At 45.9% G+C, this 17,806-nt stretch overlaps 1 protein-coding gene across 1 annotated transcript in view; it reads right to left on the bottom strand.

Moving 5' to 3' along the window:
• The window catches only part of LOC118097939 (alpha-2-macroglobulin-like protein 1), a 61,574-nt gene that overhangs the window by 8,778 nt on the left and 34,990 nt on the right, over window positions 1-17,806 (bottom strand). Inside the window, exons 18-33 of the mRNA XM_060268973.1 lie at window positions 17,187-17,283; window positions 16,760-16,901; window positions 16,260-16,485; window positions 15,210-15,336; window positions 14,595-14,716; window positions 14,198-14,249; window positions 13,747-13,830; window positions 12,773-12,949; window positions 10,476-10,557; window positions 9,120-9,276; window positions 8,100-8,174; window positions 5,572-5,734; window positions 4,192-4,352; window positions 3,042-3,257; window positions 1,644-1,765; window positions 230-320 (exon numbers count right to left, since the gene is read on the bottom strand). Coding sequence (XP_060124956.1) covers window positions 230-320; window positions 1,644-1,765; window positions 3,042-3,257; window positions 4,192-4,352; window positions 5,572-5,734; window positions 8,100-8,174; window positions 9,120-9,276; window positions 10,476-10,557; window positions 12,773-12,949; window positions 13,747-13,830; window positions 14,198-14,249; window positions 14,595-14,716; window positions 15,210-15,336; window positions 16,260-16,485; window positions 16,760-16,901; window positions 17,187-17,283 — 2,094 coding nt within the window. The remainder of the gene's footprint in view (window positions 1-229; window positions 321-1,643; window positions 1,766-3,041; window positions 3,258-4,191; window positions 4,353-5,571; window positions 5,735-8,099; window positions 8,175-9,119; window positions 9,277-10,475; window positions 10,558-12,772; window positions 12,950-13,746; window positions 13,831-14,197; window positions 14,250-14,594; window positions 14,717-15,209; window positions 15,337-16,259; window positions 16,486-16,759; window positions 16,902-17,186; window positions 17,284-17,806) is intronic.

Raw genomic sequence — 17,806 nt, forward strand, 5'->3', positions numbered from 1 at the left:
ACCCGCAGGAGCCAAGATCCCTCCTGAAATGCTCTGCGAACAGCTTAAGCTGTTTTTTGGACATCTTAATTTCATTCTTCAGTTCTTGCTGTTGCTTGTGGATCTTAATTTTGCATTTGTCTTATAGAAGCTGTTTCGAACTGCTCTGCACAGCAGTGTGGCGGGACGAAACAACTAAAACGAAAGGATTACTGAAAGAGCGGGGAGAAACCAAGCCAAATGGTCTTACCTGCTTCACAGACTTCTTCACAGGGATATACCCAGACAGCATATTCACCTCTATCAGGACCATGTTGGTTTCATTGCGCTCCCCTGTGTAGCTAACGGGGAAAAGGAAAAGGAGTTTCCATAAGAGAGGCAGCTGAAAAATCATCTGGGAGATTTGGGGTCCAGTACAGTTGTACTACAGCGCAGGTGGTGCTGTGGGTTAAACCACAGAGCCTAGGGCTTGCCGATCAGAAGGTCGGCGGTTCGAATCTCCGTGACAGGGTGAGCTCCCATTGCTCAGACCCAGCTCCTGCCAACCTAGCAGTTCGAAAGCACCTCAAAGTGCAAGTGGATAAATAGGAACCGCTACAGCGGGAAGGTAAACGGCGTTTCCATGTGCTGCTCTGGTTCACCAGAAGCGGCTTAGTCATGCTGGCCACATGGAAGCTGTATGCCGGCTCCCTCAGCCAATAAAGTGAGATGAGCGCCGCAACCCCAGAGTCGGTCACAACTGGACCTAAGGGTCAGGGATCCCTTTACCTTTACAGTTGTACATTGGTTCTCAAACGCCTCGGTACTCGTATGTTTTGGTTCCTGAACACTGAAAACCCGGAAGGAAGTGTCCGGGTTTTCGAATGCTGTTTGGAAGCTGAACATGGCTTCCGTGGCTTCCAATTGAGTGCAGGAAGCTCCTGCAGCCAATCGGAAGCCGTACCTTGGTTTTCAAATGGTTCCAGGAGTCAAACGGACTCCCAGAAGGGATTAGGTTCAACAACCAAGTTCACTGTAGTGAACTTCCTTCCCCAATGCCTCACAAGTGAGCAGCCTGGAGGATGGGTTTAATCAATTGTCTCGCTCTAGGCAGGGCCACTCTGAGGTGATTGCTGATAAGACTCACTACCTAACTTGCTGCTGAGACAAAATGGTGGCTACAGCCATCAGAGCTGAGTGCTCTTCTCAATCTGGGTGGCTGTGGCTGGCAAGCAGGGGCCCATCACTCCAGAGCCTTCCCCTTGCTTCAATTCAGGGGGCCTGAATTGAAGGAACAGACCTCAGAAGATATATGGCCTCAGGCATGCATACTACCGCTTCCATTCCTGTTCTTCACAAGTCTCCCCCCTCTTCCCTTCCAAATTCTCAAGCTTAAAAGCGAAGAGCAAGAAGACTTGCAAAAGCCTTTGCTAGTCTTTTCCCCCCACCCCCTTTCCCTTATAAGTCTCCATTCCATTGCGAGCAAAAGGGATTTTAACAAGTGGGCAGCCCTATTAGCTAGACAGAGCTCATGCTTCTGAACCTCGCTCCAAGGGAACTCTGGCATGGGATGACACAGGAGGCAGATTTGTTTTATTTTTCAAATACGTTGCAAATAGGCAGAACTTCACCAGAGTTGTGATTTTTGGAGCCCCTCCAGAGGCAGCTTAGCAGAAGTACAGTACCTTACTTGTACATGAACATCAAAATATTTCCTGGTGGTCTGGTTGCATTCCTCTGGTGATGTCTCTACACTCAGAGCAAAAGCTTCCGGCGGTGGAGGCTCCTTGTGGTATCGAAGAGTAGTCTACACAGGAGAAGAAAATTGCTGTATTCTGGGCTGATTTCTGGCATCTTCTTCTGTGATGTGTATTCTAATGTTTTCATCTTGTGCGCTATACAGTGGTACCTTGGTACCTTGGTACCCAAACACCTTGGTTCCCAAATCCCGAAAACCAGAAGTTTTTGAACATTTTTCAGAAGCTGATGCGATGGTCGGCTAGTCTTTCTGGGGTGCCTGCACCAATCAGAAGCTGCGCCTTGGTTTTCAAACATTTCGGAAGTCAAACAGACTTCCGGAACGCATTAAGTTTGGCGCTTTTGCTTTTGCTATTTATTTTGTGTTTTTGCTTTTGAGGCTTTTTCAGTTAATTTGCTTTTGTGACTGTGTGGAACCCAGTTCAGCTACGGATTGATTTGATTGTGTGACTGGCTGCAGAAATGGATACAAGCCCCCCAACCAAACAATGACTATCATCAGTGCAGGTAAGAAAAGAAAAGAATTTAAATTTTTATCATCTACAATACTGTATTTCTTTATTTTATAGTACAGTACATGGATTATGGCTTTCATTTTATGGAACACTTGTCTCGTTAGAGAGTAAAATTCATGTTACATTGCTGTTTTAGAGGTTGTTTTTAAAAGTCTGGAACAGATTAATCCGTCTTGCATTACTTTCTATGGGAAAGTACGCCTTGGTTTTGCAACGCTTTGGTTTTGGAACGGACTTCCAGAACAGATTAAGTTTGAGAACCAAGGTACCACTGTAATATGTTTTTAAGACCTCTCTGTTTTTTGTTTGTTTGTTTGTTTGTTTGTTTGTTTTGGGCTATAACCCCTATTTGGCTGACCAATAAAATCGGATGATGCTGGTGATGATGATATACAATACGGGCCACTCAATGAGTGTTCCATCACGTCGTTTTCACCAGGAACTCTGTCCTATCCTAGCTATTAACTGTTGACCAATTTATGCTCCCATTTATTTATCTAATTCTTTCTGTTACTGACATTATTAACATCCCATGGCAAGAACCCCCACCTGCTAAATCTGTACTAAGGAACTGCCTTTCCCTTCAAACTTGCTACAGTCAGTATGTTTCATTGGATATTACCCAGCCTGCTGTGGAGCACAATGAACACGAATGCTCTTTTCATTTTCTCAGGACTGCTCAGGATCACACACACACACACACAGCCTCTCCCTCCTCTGTGACAATCTGAAAAGTGTCTCAGTCTGTTGCTTCTATCCTGCTCCCCGTGGATCAAAGGTGTTTGTGCCCCTGTGACTTCCATGGCTTACCTGCACATAGGCACAGCCGTTCCCAGACACCTCCAGCTTGTATTGACCAGGAACCTCTGCGAGAGGGGCCTGTTGCAACACCAGCCGGTTCTTCTTGCCCACATGGAATTCATGCTGGAAACCCCCACTGGATTTCACCAGCACCTTCACATCTTCTGCCTCACGATAGGTCAAGGCTGCATAGCTGGATAAAGCCTGCAGGCCAACCACTGTGTCCTGGGGAAAGCAAACAGTCGTCTTGGGTGGAGGGGTGGAGATCCAGGAGACAAATTTTAACACTTACTGAGATCTGATCAACAATAACTCCTTTTGTCCCTCATCCTGCCACACCACTGCAGCCACTGAACACAGCAAGCCTCAAATGATGGCTTTCAAGTGCCCAATAATTTTCACTCCACTTACAACACCAGCCCTGTGCTAGAATGTGCATTTCAAGGTGAATACCCAGGGATGACAGTGGGCACTCCCCTTAAATACTTCCTCCAGCTTGTTGGCAGAGTATATTCAGGTGGATTAAATCCATAGCTGTCAACCTTCGGATTTGCAAATAAGGAATCCTATGGTGCTGTCCCCCTTCATGGATCAATGCCTTGTCGTGGCGAAGGGGTTTGAATAACTCAGAGAAGCTATGAGCTACGCCATGCAGGGCCACCCAAGATGGACAGGTCATAGTGGAGAGTTTTGACTAAACGTGATCCACCTGGAGAAGGAACTGGCAAGCCACTCCAGTATCCCTCCATAGACAAAGACAAGGGGAGAAGGGGACGACAGAGGATGAGATGGTTGGACAGTGTTCTCGAAGCTACGAACATGAGTTTGACCAAACTGCGGGAGGCAGTGGAAGACAGGAGTGCCTGGCGTGCTATGGTCCATGGGGTCATGAAGAGTCGGACACGACTAAACGACTAAACAACACATGGTGCTGTCAACTTTCGGATATGAAAAAAAGGGCGCTGGAATAAGGGAATTTCCCGCATAAAAAGGGAAAGTTGACAGCACTGATTAAATCTTTCCTCCTTTAATCCTTCCCATTTCTTTGCTCCGCCCCAAACTAGTTTTTGTTCTGGAGTCATCCCTGCATTCGGCACGCCCAAATACCAGAATTTGGTACCCTGCCACACTTCTTCCTCTGAGAAACAGCTGTCGCTACCTGTGTAGATGAAAAGCCTCCATAAGGATGCTGTAGGCTGGTGAGAGAAGGCACAACTTCAGAGGCATGGTTGAGGACATCTGTGGACACCTCTGGTGTGCTGAGGAGAGCCAGCAGATAGTAGGCTGTTGTCTCTGTATCTGACAAGGATACAATTCCATCTATAGATGGGAAAGAAAAGAAGGTGGGCTTATTTCAACTCCTGTAATAATAATTCATTCCAGGCACCAGGGATGGGAGCAGAGATTTAAAGTCTAATCATTCCAGCCACCAGCTCACTAAATATTGAATCTTCTCCATGTATTGTACACAGTACAGCAACACTGGGGGAAAGGCTTCTGTTGACCCCAATGGAGGTTTTTCCTGGCACAAATTGCCACAGCTGCATGCAGTTGTGATTTTTACTGAGATTGCCGCTATGGAGAGAAGACTTATACCTTCCTGTCCTTTAAAAAAAACTAAGCAGTGGGATTCATAGCTAGCTGCCAAGTCTCCCGCTGAAAAATGCAGGATCAGCAGTGGCGCGGCACCGGAAGTTGCTTCTACGCATGTCTGGACATGCGTAGAAGCAACTTCTGGTGCCACTCTGCCCGATTTCCGGTGCCCAGACATGGGCAGAGTGGCACCCAAAATGGAGCCTCCCTGGCAGGTAGGAAATCTGGGGGGATTTCCAGGGGTTTTTTCTATTCGGGATAACAGCGGGAAATGGATCCAGGGGTTTCCCGCGAAAAATGGGAGACTTGGCAGCTATGGTGGGATAGCCAGGTTGTTGCATCAAATGTAGTTAGGTCCAGAGGTCATTCAGACTTGTTATCTGCAGTGAGTCATGTTGGGCAGGACACCACACCTTGAGTCTAGTTCCAAACGCCAGCAGAACAATATCTTTGTAAGGAGGCCGAAAAGGGCTACGTTATGGCTTATATTACTATCTGTAAAATGGGAATAATAGTGGCAGGTCTCAGAAGACTGCCATTGCAGAAAAACAAGACGAAGAGTTGGAAGCGTATGAAGCACTCTGAAATGCTTCCATCATCACAGTAATTGTGGATAATTCATTCTGGGTCACCAAAGGACCACCTGAGTTGACATGTTTGTTTAGAAATAATAGACGCTACTGGGGAACTTGTTTAGAAATAATAGAAGCTACTGGGGAATTTACCCCAATATCCTAAGCAGAAAAAGTTGCTACTCCAGATGTGGCAAAACAGCCGTCTCTGGAACAAGGGCTGAGTGTGTACACACACCTGTCTTCTCTGCATGCACTGCACTCCCACTGCTAGTTCCCCACCAAAATCAAATCCTGCCCAAGGTGAGAAAGAGCACAACCTTGTTTAGGTCAGTTAACACAGCCTTCCTTTGCTCTGAATGAACCCCTCCTACCTGTTTTGTCAGCCCCTTCGTGCAAGTCTTTCAGGAGGTTCTGCCGTATCTCTGTGTCCCCAGACAACGTGAAGACGTAAGCCAGCAAGGCCTTGGAGTAGGCATTGTCCACAGAACTCAAGTTCCTCTTCAGGCAGCCCAAGGCATCATCTACCATTGCACGCTTTAACACAATTTTAAAAAGACTCTGTTAGGTTGCTGAGTGGGATATGATCCCGGTCCAAGAGAACTGCACTTCTCTTAGGAGGCCCTAGGGGTCTTCTCACCAAAGAATAGTTCCCCCAGGGGAGGCCATGAGAGCTATAGTGGAAAGACATACAGTGGAACCTCGGTTTTCGAACGTAATCCATTCCGGAAGACCATTCGACTTCCGAAATGTTCAAAAACTGAGGCGCAAAGGGCAGGCTGCCAATTCAATAGAGAAAATTGTGAAAAACAACAGATACATGCAGCAGAAGCCGTTCGACTTCCGAGGCGCGTTCGAAAATGGAAGCATTTACTTCCGGGTTTTCAGTGTTCGAAAAACCGAAACGTTCGGCAATGGAGACGTCCGAAAACCGAGGTACCACTGTATAACAATCAGGGCAGACATCTCCTTGGTGTTTCTTAGACGGACAGAAGGTGGAGATCATGTACTCCTGCCCTCTTTCGCAGAGACTTCCAGGCTACAAGGAATTTCCTTCCAGTGTCTGGACTAAGGTGATGACTTTTTCATTTTTTTTTCCTCAAAAATTATTTCCTGTAGCACAAATGGATGAACCTATGCCTATTAATGACTAAAATGAGGTATATTCCACTGAAATATTTAAAAAGGTCATGCACAAACCATTTTAAATTTTTTGTATGCCGTTTTACCATTTCATAAAATTGTATTAACAATTCTATATATATTTCATATCAAATTTGGACACAACACCGCATTCCACAATGGGGAGTGTTCTTAGCAACATAGGGTATACAAATGTCACACCTGCGCAAGGTAAAAGCCCCTTTTGGGGACCTCAAAACTCAGCCAGCAGACCCTAGCGGCGTCTAAACTGTTACTGCAGCTAAAAAAAGCTTCCTTGTGTGTTTGATAACCCTATATAATGTTGTATATATGTGACTCTAAAGCTTGGGTTCAATTTTACTGGTATATCTGCTTACAGTGACTTCAAAAATGTCAAAAAACTGATAAATAAAATTTTTAAAATCATTTTGTGCGTAAGATTTTTTTTATCAAACCTCTTAGAAAGTAAGATTTTATCTAATCTTTAATGAAAGCTCATCAAATTATGATACAGGGAAATGAGGTTGTAAAAAAGTCATCACCCGACACAAGCTGAACAAAAGCACATACAAATGACTCAGCAAAGAGTAGCATTTTACTACGCATCTGGTGCAGATGTGGTAGTTTTGTGCCCATTATCTGCTGCTCCGATCCCCTCCTCCCCCTCCGTGATCGGCAGGGGCGAGGGGGAGCCAGGATCAGCCCGAAATCGGGCTGCTCCGACTCCCTTCTCCCCCTCCGCGATCGGCAGGGGCGAGGGGGAGCCAGGATCAGCCCGAAATCGGGCTGCTCCGATCCCCTCCTCCCCCTCTGCAATCGCCGGGGCAGGTGGAGGGAAAGCCCCAGAGCCACGCAAAGCGGTTGCCTGGTTTTCCCTCCGCCCGCTCCACAGCCAGCCAGGGAGAAGGGAGACGGCACCGGGCGGGCAGCGGGGCAGGCTGGCCAGCGGCCCTGCTTCTAGGGGGGGCAATTGCCCCCTCCTACCCCCCCTGCCTATGCCCATGCAGCAGCACCTTAAAGACCAACTAAGTTTTTTATTTTTTATTCTGGAGAAGTGTGCATGCACACGAAAGCTCATACCAAAATAAAAAACTTCGTTGGTCTTTAAGGTGCTGCTGGAAGGATTTTTTTTTATTTTGTTAGGAGACCACTGTAAGCAGATGAAAACATTAGCAGGATTTTAATCTCACTTGTAATGTAACAAGTACTATGGACAATATGGGTAGATATAATATATAAACTATGAAATACAGTGGTACCTCGACTTACGAACGACTCGACAACTGATTTTTTTCGACTTACGAATGGGGCAAATGGCCGCGCGCTTACAATTTTTCCGACATCCGAACAGAAACCGTGGCGGTTTTAGATAGGGTTTTTTCGACTTACGAATTTTTAGATGGGCTTGCTTCGACTTACGAATTTTTCCCTTTCCAATACATTCCTATGGGAAATCGCGTTTCCAATGGCGCTTTTCAACGTACGAATTTTTCGACCTACGAAGGTGCCTTCGGAATGGATTAAATTCGTAAGTCAAGGCACCACTGTAATATGTAATCAAAAAAGTTGGGGAGGGTTAAGCAACTCTCTGTTCTGCCTGACTACTCCTTTTCCCTTTATAATTTCCTCCTGCCCTTGCACACATGTTGTTTGGCAAATACTGAGCTGGTAGTTCTGCCCTGAGTGTCAGAGTTGTACAGGTGGCAAGGATTGATGGGGAGGTCACAAAAACTTGTGGAAAGCCTAAGGAAGGACTTACATTCTCCTTCATGTTGAGCTCCAGCAGTGAGGCAGCAACATAAGCTGTCAGCGAAATCCCATCATCCACGCCACCCTAAGGATGTCAGGGGGAACACAAGAGAAAAGTCAGGGTGCTTCCAAACTCCCCCTGTTTTGAGTGGGATTCCATTACATAAAAGAAAAGGGAAGTTGTGTGATTGAATTAGATTCGAGACAGCAAAGCTGCTCCCCACCTCTCCCCAAATTGGACCTTTTTGTTGGGTTTCTTGAATAATCAAAGTTGCTTTTGAGCTGGTCTAATGTCAATACTGTCTGTTTAAGAAAAACAGGTGCCGGTAATTTCTGTTTAATTGCTCACAGGCGTGGGCTCTACTCCAGGCATCCCCAAACTGCGGCCCTTCAGATGTTTTGGCCTACAACTCCCATGATCCCTAGCTAACAGGACCAGTGGTCAGGGATGATGGGAATTGTAGGCTAAAACATCTGGAGGGCCGAAGTTTGGGGATGCCTGCTCTACTCCATGTATATAAGGCTCTGTTGGAAAGCATTTTGTGTAGGAGTTGTGTGGGAGTATGGTGGGAGGTTTGGAGTGGTTGGAATGTGGGTATGTAAAGTTTCTGGGAGAGAGAACGTTTATCTTTAGTTTAAAGTCTCTTCCAAGTCAGTTTGTTTTTCTGTTAGAGAAAGCCAACCTTTTGTTTTCCTTCCGTATACTTTAAACGGTATACTGTTAGTCAGGGGTTTCATGCTAGGTTGGTCTTTAAACTCTTGGTGGTGTATTTTAGCCAAGTCAATTTCTGTTTGTGTATTTTATTTTTCTATAAACTCTGCGTGAAGTGTACTTTGAAGGGCCACTGGGAAACTGGGGTATATGATTCATGTTAGCACTCTTAATACCCAGTTTCCCCCAATATTATTTCACGATACCTTTATGATCAGGAAAGTAACAGGAAAATACATTGGGGAGTGTGGGATAACAATTGCTTGAACCAATGTTGTATAACCTCCCTGCAAGCAAATGAATGCTCAGTGAAGGTACCTTTATGGCATTGTTGAAGACCCTTCCCACACTCTCAAAGCAGCCACTGGGAAGTTGGTGCTGCCCCAACCAGTGCACAGAATCCTGAATATGCTTCTCATCAACATAGACATAAGTCTTGGCATGGCCAAAACCCTTAATCACAGCAGCCGTCAGCCTGTGGGATTGAAGCAAGAATAAATTTAAAAACGAGGGGCAACTCAGCCTCTGAAACACAAGTGGTCATTCCCCACTATTTTTCATCTCAGCTTTTCTCCTGCAGCACTGAACAGAAAACAACAAAAGTGACAGAAACCGTAAGGAGAAAGCTACTAACCGATGTTGCATGGGGACTTCCTTCCAGCATGGCACTGTCTTAAATTAAATAGGTAAATCAATGTAAATAGGTAAAAAAATGTCACTTAGAGAAGGATCTGAAATAGTTTCCTTGAAGCTTGAAATTGTTTTATTCCGGATTGTTTTGTTTCATGTGTTAATGTATTGTAAAGTGCTTGGAGATGTTTTCCTTTAAAATATAAAGTGGTATAGAAATGTAATAATAATAATAATAATAATAATAATAATAATAATAATAAATAATAATAATACAGTGGTACCTCAGGTTAAGTACTTAATTGGTTCCTGAAGTCCGTACTTAACCTGAAGTGTACCTAACCTGAAGCAAACTTTCCCATTGAAAGTAACGGAAAGTGGATTAAAACATTCCAGACGATGAAAAACACCCCCTAAATCAGCACTTTAACACGAATTTTACTGTCTAATGAGACCATTGATCCATAAAATGAAGGCAATAATCAATGTACAGTGGTACCTCGGGATAAGTACTTAATTGGTTCCTGAAGTCCGTACTTAACCTGAAGCGTACTTAATCTGAAGCGAACTTTCTCATTGAAAGTAATGGAAAGTGGATTAATCCGTTCCAGATGGGTCCGTGGAGTACTTAACTTGAAAGTACTCAACCTGAAGCGTACTTAACCCGAGGTATGACTAATAATGGAAACATGTTGGTCATAAGGTTAGGCAATGCTGTGCAATAAAATGCTACACTAAACCTCAATTTTAATTCCCATTCCACCTGATTCCAGAAGTAGTAGTAGTTTGATTTTGCCTCTAAAGGGACGCCCAAGACCACCACCCACCCAACACCAAGTGATTGTAGGCTTGTGCCTCTTTTACAAGCAACAGCACCCTGGGACCCAAAAAAATTGCTGACTGGGAACAAGGGCTGGCAGATCGCAGGCTGCAGGGTTGATTGTATCACCTCCTTCTCCAATTGCTCATGATAGCAAATTGCTCAGCCTGAATGCCCACCCTGACAGCTTGGGCTGGCTGGTTCTAGCTCTGCCGCTAACTCACCAAGTATTCCCCTCAGCATCACGCATCCCAAAGGCACTGTAAGAGCCGTTATCGCGCTTGTAGAGCAGCTGGCGCTGATACCCTGGCAGGAGAGAAGGAAAAAGTAGTGCTGGCAATGCTGGGAGGGACCCTGTTTGTTGTACCTGCTTATATATTTAAGGGATTTACAGGGGGGGGGGTTATTTAAAAAAAAACCACCTGACTAAGTGGTCGACGAAGTTAAAACAAAACAACAATCAGCACAGAAAACAATGTAAGACTGCAGCAGTGGAAAGATGATCATAAACCAGTTACATAGGCAGCTCAGCATCTATAAAGGCCTGGGAAAATAAAATAGAAAGATGTATTCTTCCAGTGCCGAAAATACATCATGCGCCGCACCAGGCAAGGCTCCATCAGGTTTTGTTAGGGCAAACCCTGCATTAAGTGTCTTTTTTTTAAAAGAAACATTTTTATTTTGAATTTTCATAATACAACAGAAAAAAGAAATAAAGAAATAAAAATAAATATACTTCCAAAACAACATTGGTAATAAATATACAAATAATAATACAACAAAATACAAAGAAAAAGCTACCAAACAAATCAAGATAATTAGTTCCCTCTCACCCTTCACCCTACACCCCCACCCACCCCTCTCCTGTGTGACTTCCAGCCTATCCTCTATTTCGACATGGGTTTCCCAAAAGAATTTTTGTATACCTTTTTGGATATTTTATATCTTGATTATTTATATTGCTTGAACCCGTCACCTGTCTGCTAAGAGGTTGGCGTTTTCCACGAATTTCTTCTTATAATCATTGAATTTTTCCAAATCTTTATCGACTTTGTGTTCAGATATCCCTTTGATTTCTCCTATTTTCCTTGCCATATTTTGATATCTTATTAATTTGATTTGCCAATCCTCCATCTTTGGAATTTGTACACTTTTCCAACTCTTTGCTATGAGAAGTCTAGCGGATGTGGTTGCATACATAATTAAACACTTGTCCCCTTCCCTAATCTCCTCACTTAATATCCCGAACAAGAACAATTCTGGATTATTATTATTTTAAAAAAAGAGTATTTCAGAATTTTCTTTAACTCTATATAAATATTTTCCCAATATTTCTTAATTGATTTACAATTCCACCCGATATGAATGAATGAGGCCAGATATGAATGAATGTATTAAGTGTCTATGAGACGTTTGCAGTGAAAGATTTGGCTGGTTATATTTGGCTGTTTATACTACATAGGGCTCATGAAGAGAAAACAGCTCCAGGCAGTAATAGAGGCTGTGGGGAGAGAGAGACATCTGATTTTAGGTCTGTTTTGAGTTATTTCAATTCAGTAGGAAGATAATCCTGTACTGGACATGCACATGATGCTATTCAACTACTTAGAGGTAGCATTATTTGTTTTTGTACCTGTCTGGAACAGGTTCTGCTCATAAAACTTTGAATCGTATTTATGGGCCTGGACAATATTTATTCCAAGAGGAGTCAGTTTTTTATTCATCCAGTTGCTTCAAGCTGCATAATATTAACATCTGCAATAAGAACACCAGTTCACATTACGCAGCCATCATGGTTATGACTATACAAGCTGCATCTGTGCAGAGTGTTGTTCACTCCTTCTTGCAACAAAAGCAATGTTTAACAAACTGGAGCTCAAAAGCTGCACCTAGCAGCTACACATTTCCCCCTTTTTCTCTTTCCTTGTTTTTCTTTTGTCTGTATCACTTTACCTCTTTATAATTGAAATTCTTTCAATAAAATATGTATACACAAACAGTGGGCCAAGGTGTAAAGTGGTTGTGGGCTGCAGAAATTATAGGACTACTTCAGTACCTATCAAATGGTGAAAAGAATCACAAAAAACACAACAGATTGTGAGGGCCAATTCGCCATGAAATCTCCACTCCCAGCAAACACTTTTGGATCTATGAAGAACAATCATGAACACATCCTACAGCAGGGATCCCCAAACTTCTGCCCTCCAGATGTTTTGGACTACAATTCCCATCTTCCTCGACCACTGGTCCTGTTAGCTAGGGATCATGGGAGTTGTAGGCCAAAACATCTGGAGGGGCCGCAGTTTGGGGGGTGCCTGTCCTACAGGTAAAATTGAAATTCCTTTCTCCAAGGCTTTCAATGTCTTCCCAAGAGCACCTTCAATTTGCATGAACAAATTCACAACAGTCTCCTCCACTTCCCTTCTCAATCTGCCAGTGATCTTCCAGACTATTCGCACAGTTCTTGCCAATGAACACCTGGCTTAAGCCACATTCCGAGGAGAAGAGAGGACCTACTCACCACTCTGTGTGTACTTTATTACTTCCTCTTTGAGGGTGGGGGTTGCCTGGTTGGTCTTCTCCAAGTACCGGAGTATGTGAATATTAGGAACAAACTTCATCAAGTTCTGCTCACCGCAGCCCAGGGGCATCTGAACAAAACTGCCTATATTTTGTAGTGATGTGCCCATAATGTCCCCTAGATGTTGAAAAGATTGTTATTATTACCACCACCATCATCATCTGGAAACCAAGTCTTTTGAGGAAAGGTTGTGGGAGTTGGGTATGTTTAGAAGACTGAGAGGAGGTATGGTGTCATCTTCAGATCCTTAAAGAGCTGTCACATGGAAGATGGAGCAAGCTTGTTTTCTCCTGCTCTGTGGACCATATGAGGAGAGGAATCAATGGCAGCCAGAATTGCACAATTTGGTAGTGTCAGAAGGTCGTCGTGGCTACTCTAGAGTAACTCCGCCTAAGTCCAGTTTGTCTTCAAAGAAGTTTATTGTGCTATCTATTTACAGTGTAGAGACAGCTTAAAACATGACCTCTCATCCCGAATCAGAATCCGGCAATGGCGTACTTCTGTTCCTACGCCAGCAAAGTAGACTGGGCACCCCAAAACGCCGCCCCCTTGACCTGCGTTGCGGTGCTCTCCTCATTTCTGGCGCCAGAAGGAGCAATGCCCTTTCAGTTTCCTCCCTCAGCAGTTGGTTCCCCAAGCGTCTGCTTGCATCCCTCCGCCCCCGAGCTTTCCCATTGTTCCTCACTCTGATTTCTCTCCCCCTCTGAGTCCCTTCCTCCCCCTCTGGCTGCTTCAGAACCACTGGTGCTCTCTGTATTTGATGAGCTGGACGTTAGGATAATGGGGGCTGGCTCCCTGTAGGGAGTCCCCCTTACAGGTAGCTTGCATTATGATGTAGTGGGAAGAAAAGTCTCCTCTCCAGATCTCTCATGTGGCCAGAGATGGGGAAGAAATGTGGGGGCAAATTTCCTCACCAATGCAGGAGACGGTGGCTCGGCCAGAGCCCTCCACAACAGCTTCAGGCAGCTTTAGAGAAACCTCATCCAGAACTGGGTCCCCTGAAAGGAGATGAAGAACAGGAATTAATGCAGTTGAATACACTAACCAAGTTGTCATAATCTGTAGTTGTACTAGGAGTGGGACTAGGAGCTTGCTACCGGTAGCTCAGTGAGTCTGTTTTTAGCCACTCGGTTCTCTCAGCTGCCTTTCCACCCCCTCTCCATCCCATCCCTACTCTCCTTAGCAAGCAGAGAGACAGAGTGTGTGTCTTTGGTCTCTTCTGCATCCTGCTACTGCCCTAGGGAAGGGACACGTCTCCAGCCCAATGACAACCAGAGCAATACTTCATCTTCTTTCCAACTTGCGTTCTCTGGGGCCCCATCACAAGCCAAGCTGCCCTGAGCAAGGGATGCAGCCTAAGCACACCTGAAGAGCAGAGGAAGACATTGTGGGTCTCTTCTTCCAGGACGCCTTCTGGCTGTGGGAGGAAAAGAGAGTCAGGATGGTGAGTGGGGCTGCTCTCTCAGGGGAATAATCTCCTTCTACCATCTCTGCCTTTTCCTTGCTCCGTGTAAGAGTTCTCGCAATTGCCAGGCCTTCCAACTGAGCACAGCCCCTGGCTGACATCACCTTAGACATGGAAACAGGGAGGTTGTGCAAAAATCCAAAAGCCCTCTTCTGCCCAGCACCCAATGAATACAATTCCCCCCCCCCAAAAAAAACACCTGTTTAGGGGAGACCCAGAGTTCTGAATGAGTTGCTGGCACTTGACAGCGGTGAGCCAAAGTTGGACACAGGTGCTGAAGGCCACGTAGGCACTGACCTTGACCAGCAGGGTTTTGACTATTGTGTCTGACTGGCCTCGTGCAGGCGTGGTGGAGATCTTATTGCCACACAGCTCATGCGTCTCCTCTGCCTCGGCGGTGACGGAGAGTTTGACGTGCCCTAAAGGAAGGCAAAATTGGCATAGACCCATGATGAGTGCCAAGAGCTCGGGGGGAGGGAAAGAGGCTGCTTGGGGGCCAGAGCACCAGTCCAGCCCCACATCAGCCAACATGCCCACCGTGCTTTCAGTCTGCAGACGGATGTAAGGGACAGAGGTGGGAGCATAGGGGGTTCTTGAATGGAGATGGACCCCCCAACCTCTCCTTCATAGCCCAGTCCCCAAATGTGCCCTGATGCACAGCTGCCATTAGCAGAAATTGGGGAGGGACACCATCTTGGCTGGGGAGGAAACAAACCCGTAGCACATGCAGCAGGGGGCATTGTTATTATTTTCAATATTCCACTTAATGCCCGATTGACTTCCAAACAGAAGAATCCATTGGTTCTGCCGAGTGTCCTCAGATGACAAAGTCTTTGGGGAAGAAAGAGAGATGCCATTGGCAGTCTCAACACCACAAGCCTCCTCCCACCTGCTCAGGCGCCTCAACCTCACCCAGCTGAGTCGCCGTCACATTCCAGGAGAAGGTGTGGGCTTCCTCAGCGCAGAGGCAGGTGCTGAACTGGCAGGCTGGGCATGGCTTCACATCCACCTCTTGCGACTCCAGCAGCTTCACTCTCACCTGGGAGATGCAGCAAAATGACCCTCGTGAAGCAGGCAGCGCAGTGAGTCCAAGGCAAGGGGCAAGCATTCAGGGAAGAGGCATGGGCAGGGCAGGAGGTGGGCCTATGCCAAGAGCGAGAGCCAGACCTCCATGCCTAGGGGTGACCCACAGCAGGAAGTTGAGTAGGGCGTAGACTGCTCCCAGTAAGACCTTGGTGAGTGGGGTCTCCTCGTGCTTTGGGGGCACCATATTAGCATCAGGTCAGACTTGCAAGATTTATTCACTCAACAAAGTTTATAGGAAGACCTCTAAGCCAGTTACAGAAACTCTTGGGATTACGAGTGGTTGGTTTGGCTTCCTCACACAAATCCCTCATGGCTGTGAGCCCCTCATGAAGCTCTTCACCTGGTGGCCTGAATTGCGGCTGTGGGGAAGATGAAGGGGCCAGCAGATGGGCATCCCTAGGCCTTGGCAGCAGATCTGGCCTCTTCTGGTCTCTTGCAGCAATAAGGCTGTGTTGCCTATGGGGCTGTGCACACACCACACATTTAAAGCACACTCAGGGGTTGCTGTGGGAGGAAAACTGCAGGTTCCCAGGACTGGGGGGCAGGGAGGGAATGTGCTCTATGGACCTCTTCTGCCATGAAAGGAATGGGGCTGCCTTGCGCTTTCTGTTGTCCACATCCAAAGTGGAGCTTCTGCTTCTTCATCCACAGCAAGAAATGCAAGCTGCCCCCCAACACTGAGCGGTGGGGGGAGGAGGGAAAAGTACTGACCTGTCCCTTGGGAGAGACAGGTGAGTGCAGGTGTAGGGAGGACAAGGCCCTGGTGAGGTCCAGCCTCCCAGCCTCCATCTCTATCTTGTGGGGTTCCTCCCATCCCTTTCTTTCTGGGTACACATATAAGGGAAGCTTGTTTGCTTGTTCTCAGTGGACACTAACCTGGATACATTCCTTCATGTAATTGAAGACAGTGGACTTTAGCAGCAAGGTCTCCCCACGGACCACAGAATACGGCAGGCTCAGATCCACAAAAAACGGCTTGAAGACTCGGAACTTGGCTTGCTGGGCGAGTCCGAAGCCAATGTCAGCCACACAGAAGGCATCGGCGTTCCACTCGGTGATCGTGTCCGGAGCGGTGACCGAATGAGTTGCTTTCCCCTCCTCGCTGAAGAACAGGAAGAGAGGTCACTCCCTCAGTGACAAGAAAACTATGCTTTGGTTTTTCTGAAGGCTGAAGTTACATTTCCAAGGGAAAACCAGGCTCCAGGCTATGAGAAAGCCGGCTAGTCCAGCCAGGGATCTGTGGGAAATGATTCTGTCTGATCCTTACATTGAAGAAGAGCTTGGATCTCAAAGGGTTCACCTCACCCCCACCTCTGCTACTGATATCCCAGTATCATCTCAGCGGTTATTGTCCTTCCCTAGCAAGGTTCACTTACTTCACTGGTACTAAATCCCAGACCCAGGTCTCTGGGAAGTGTGTCCTGGGTTTAGCTTTCTCTTCCTTCTTGGTTTCTGTGGAATCAACAGCCTGAGGCGTCTGGGAAATCACATTCTCGTGCTGAACAGTTGTGGACAGGCCTGGGGATAGGCGAAAAAGATGCCAAGTCCATCAGTAAAGATGAATCCGCAGCAGTGTGGCCAAATTTCTGAGAGAGATTGTGATGGCAGTGATACAGCGATGCTACCAGGTCTCATCCAATGCACTGCACCCAGCAACGAAATCGTTTACTCAAGAGATGGGGTGTCATGAGGCGATTTAGGATCAGTGGGGATAAAAGCCTTGAAAGGCAGAAACAAGAAAAACTGATTTCTCTACTTGGGGACTTTCCAGCAGCAAAACAGGCAAATGACTGTGATTCTCACCTGTTTCAAGGCCACTTTTCAAACGTCTTGTTACTGGCAGGTCGCAGGAAACAGGCTTTTTAACGTCCATGTTGGTGAAAACTTTCAGTCGCATAAGCTGTGGAAAACCAGGAGAGCGGAAAAGTGAGGTGTGAGTATTTGACTCCCAGTAAATTAGCAAAGATGTATAATTAAGAATACTTCAAATATGTGTTGGAAATGCAAAGAAAAAGAGGGCACCTTTTATCATATGTGGTGGACTTGTAAGGAGATAAAAGCATATTGAGAAATGATATATAATGAGTTGGAAAAGATGTTTACGATAAGAAGAGTTTGAAGAAGAAGAGTTTGGATTTGATATTCCACTTTATCACCACCCGAAGGAGTCTCAAAGTGGCTAACAATCTCCTTTCCCTTCCTCCCCCACAACAAGCACTCTGTGAGGTGAGAGAGGCTGAGAGACTTCAGAGAAGTGTGACTAGCTCAAGGTCACCCAGCAGCTGCATGTGGAGGCGCAGGGAAGCGAACCCGGTTCACCAGATTACGAGACTACTGCTCTTAACCACTACACCACACTGGCTCCCATTCATTAAACCTTCATTAAAAAACCTTCATTTTTTTTAAAAAAAAACCCAGAAACC

The sequence above is a fragment of the Zootoca vivipara genome, chromosome 16 (genome assembly GCF_963506605.1).
Source record: "Zootoca vivipara chromosome 16, rZooViv1.1, whole genome shotgun sequence".
NCBI classification, from domain to species: Eukaryota; Metazoa; Chordata; class Lepidosauria; order Squamata; family Lacertidae; genus Zootoca; species Zootoca vivipara.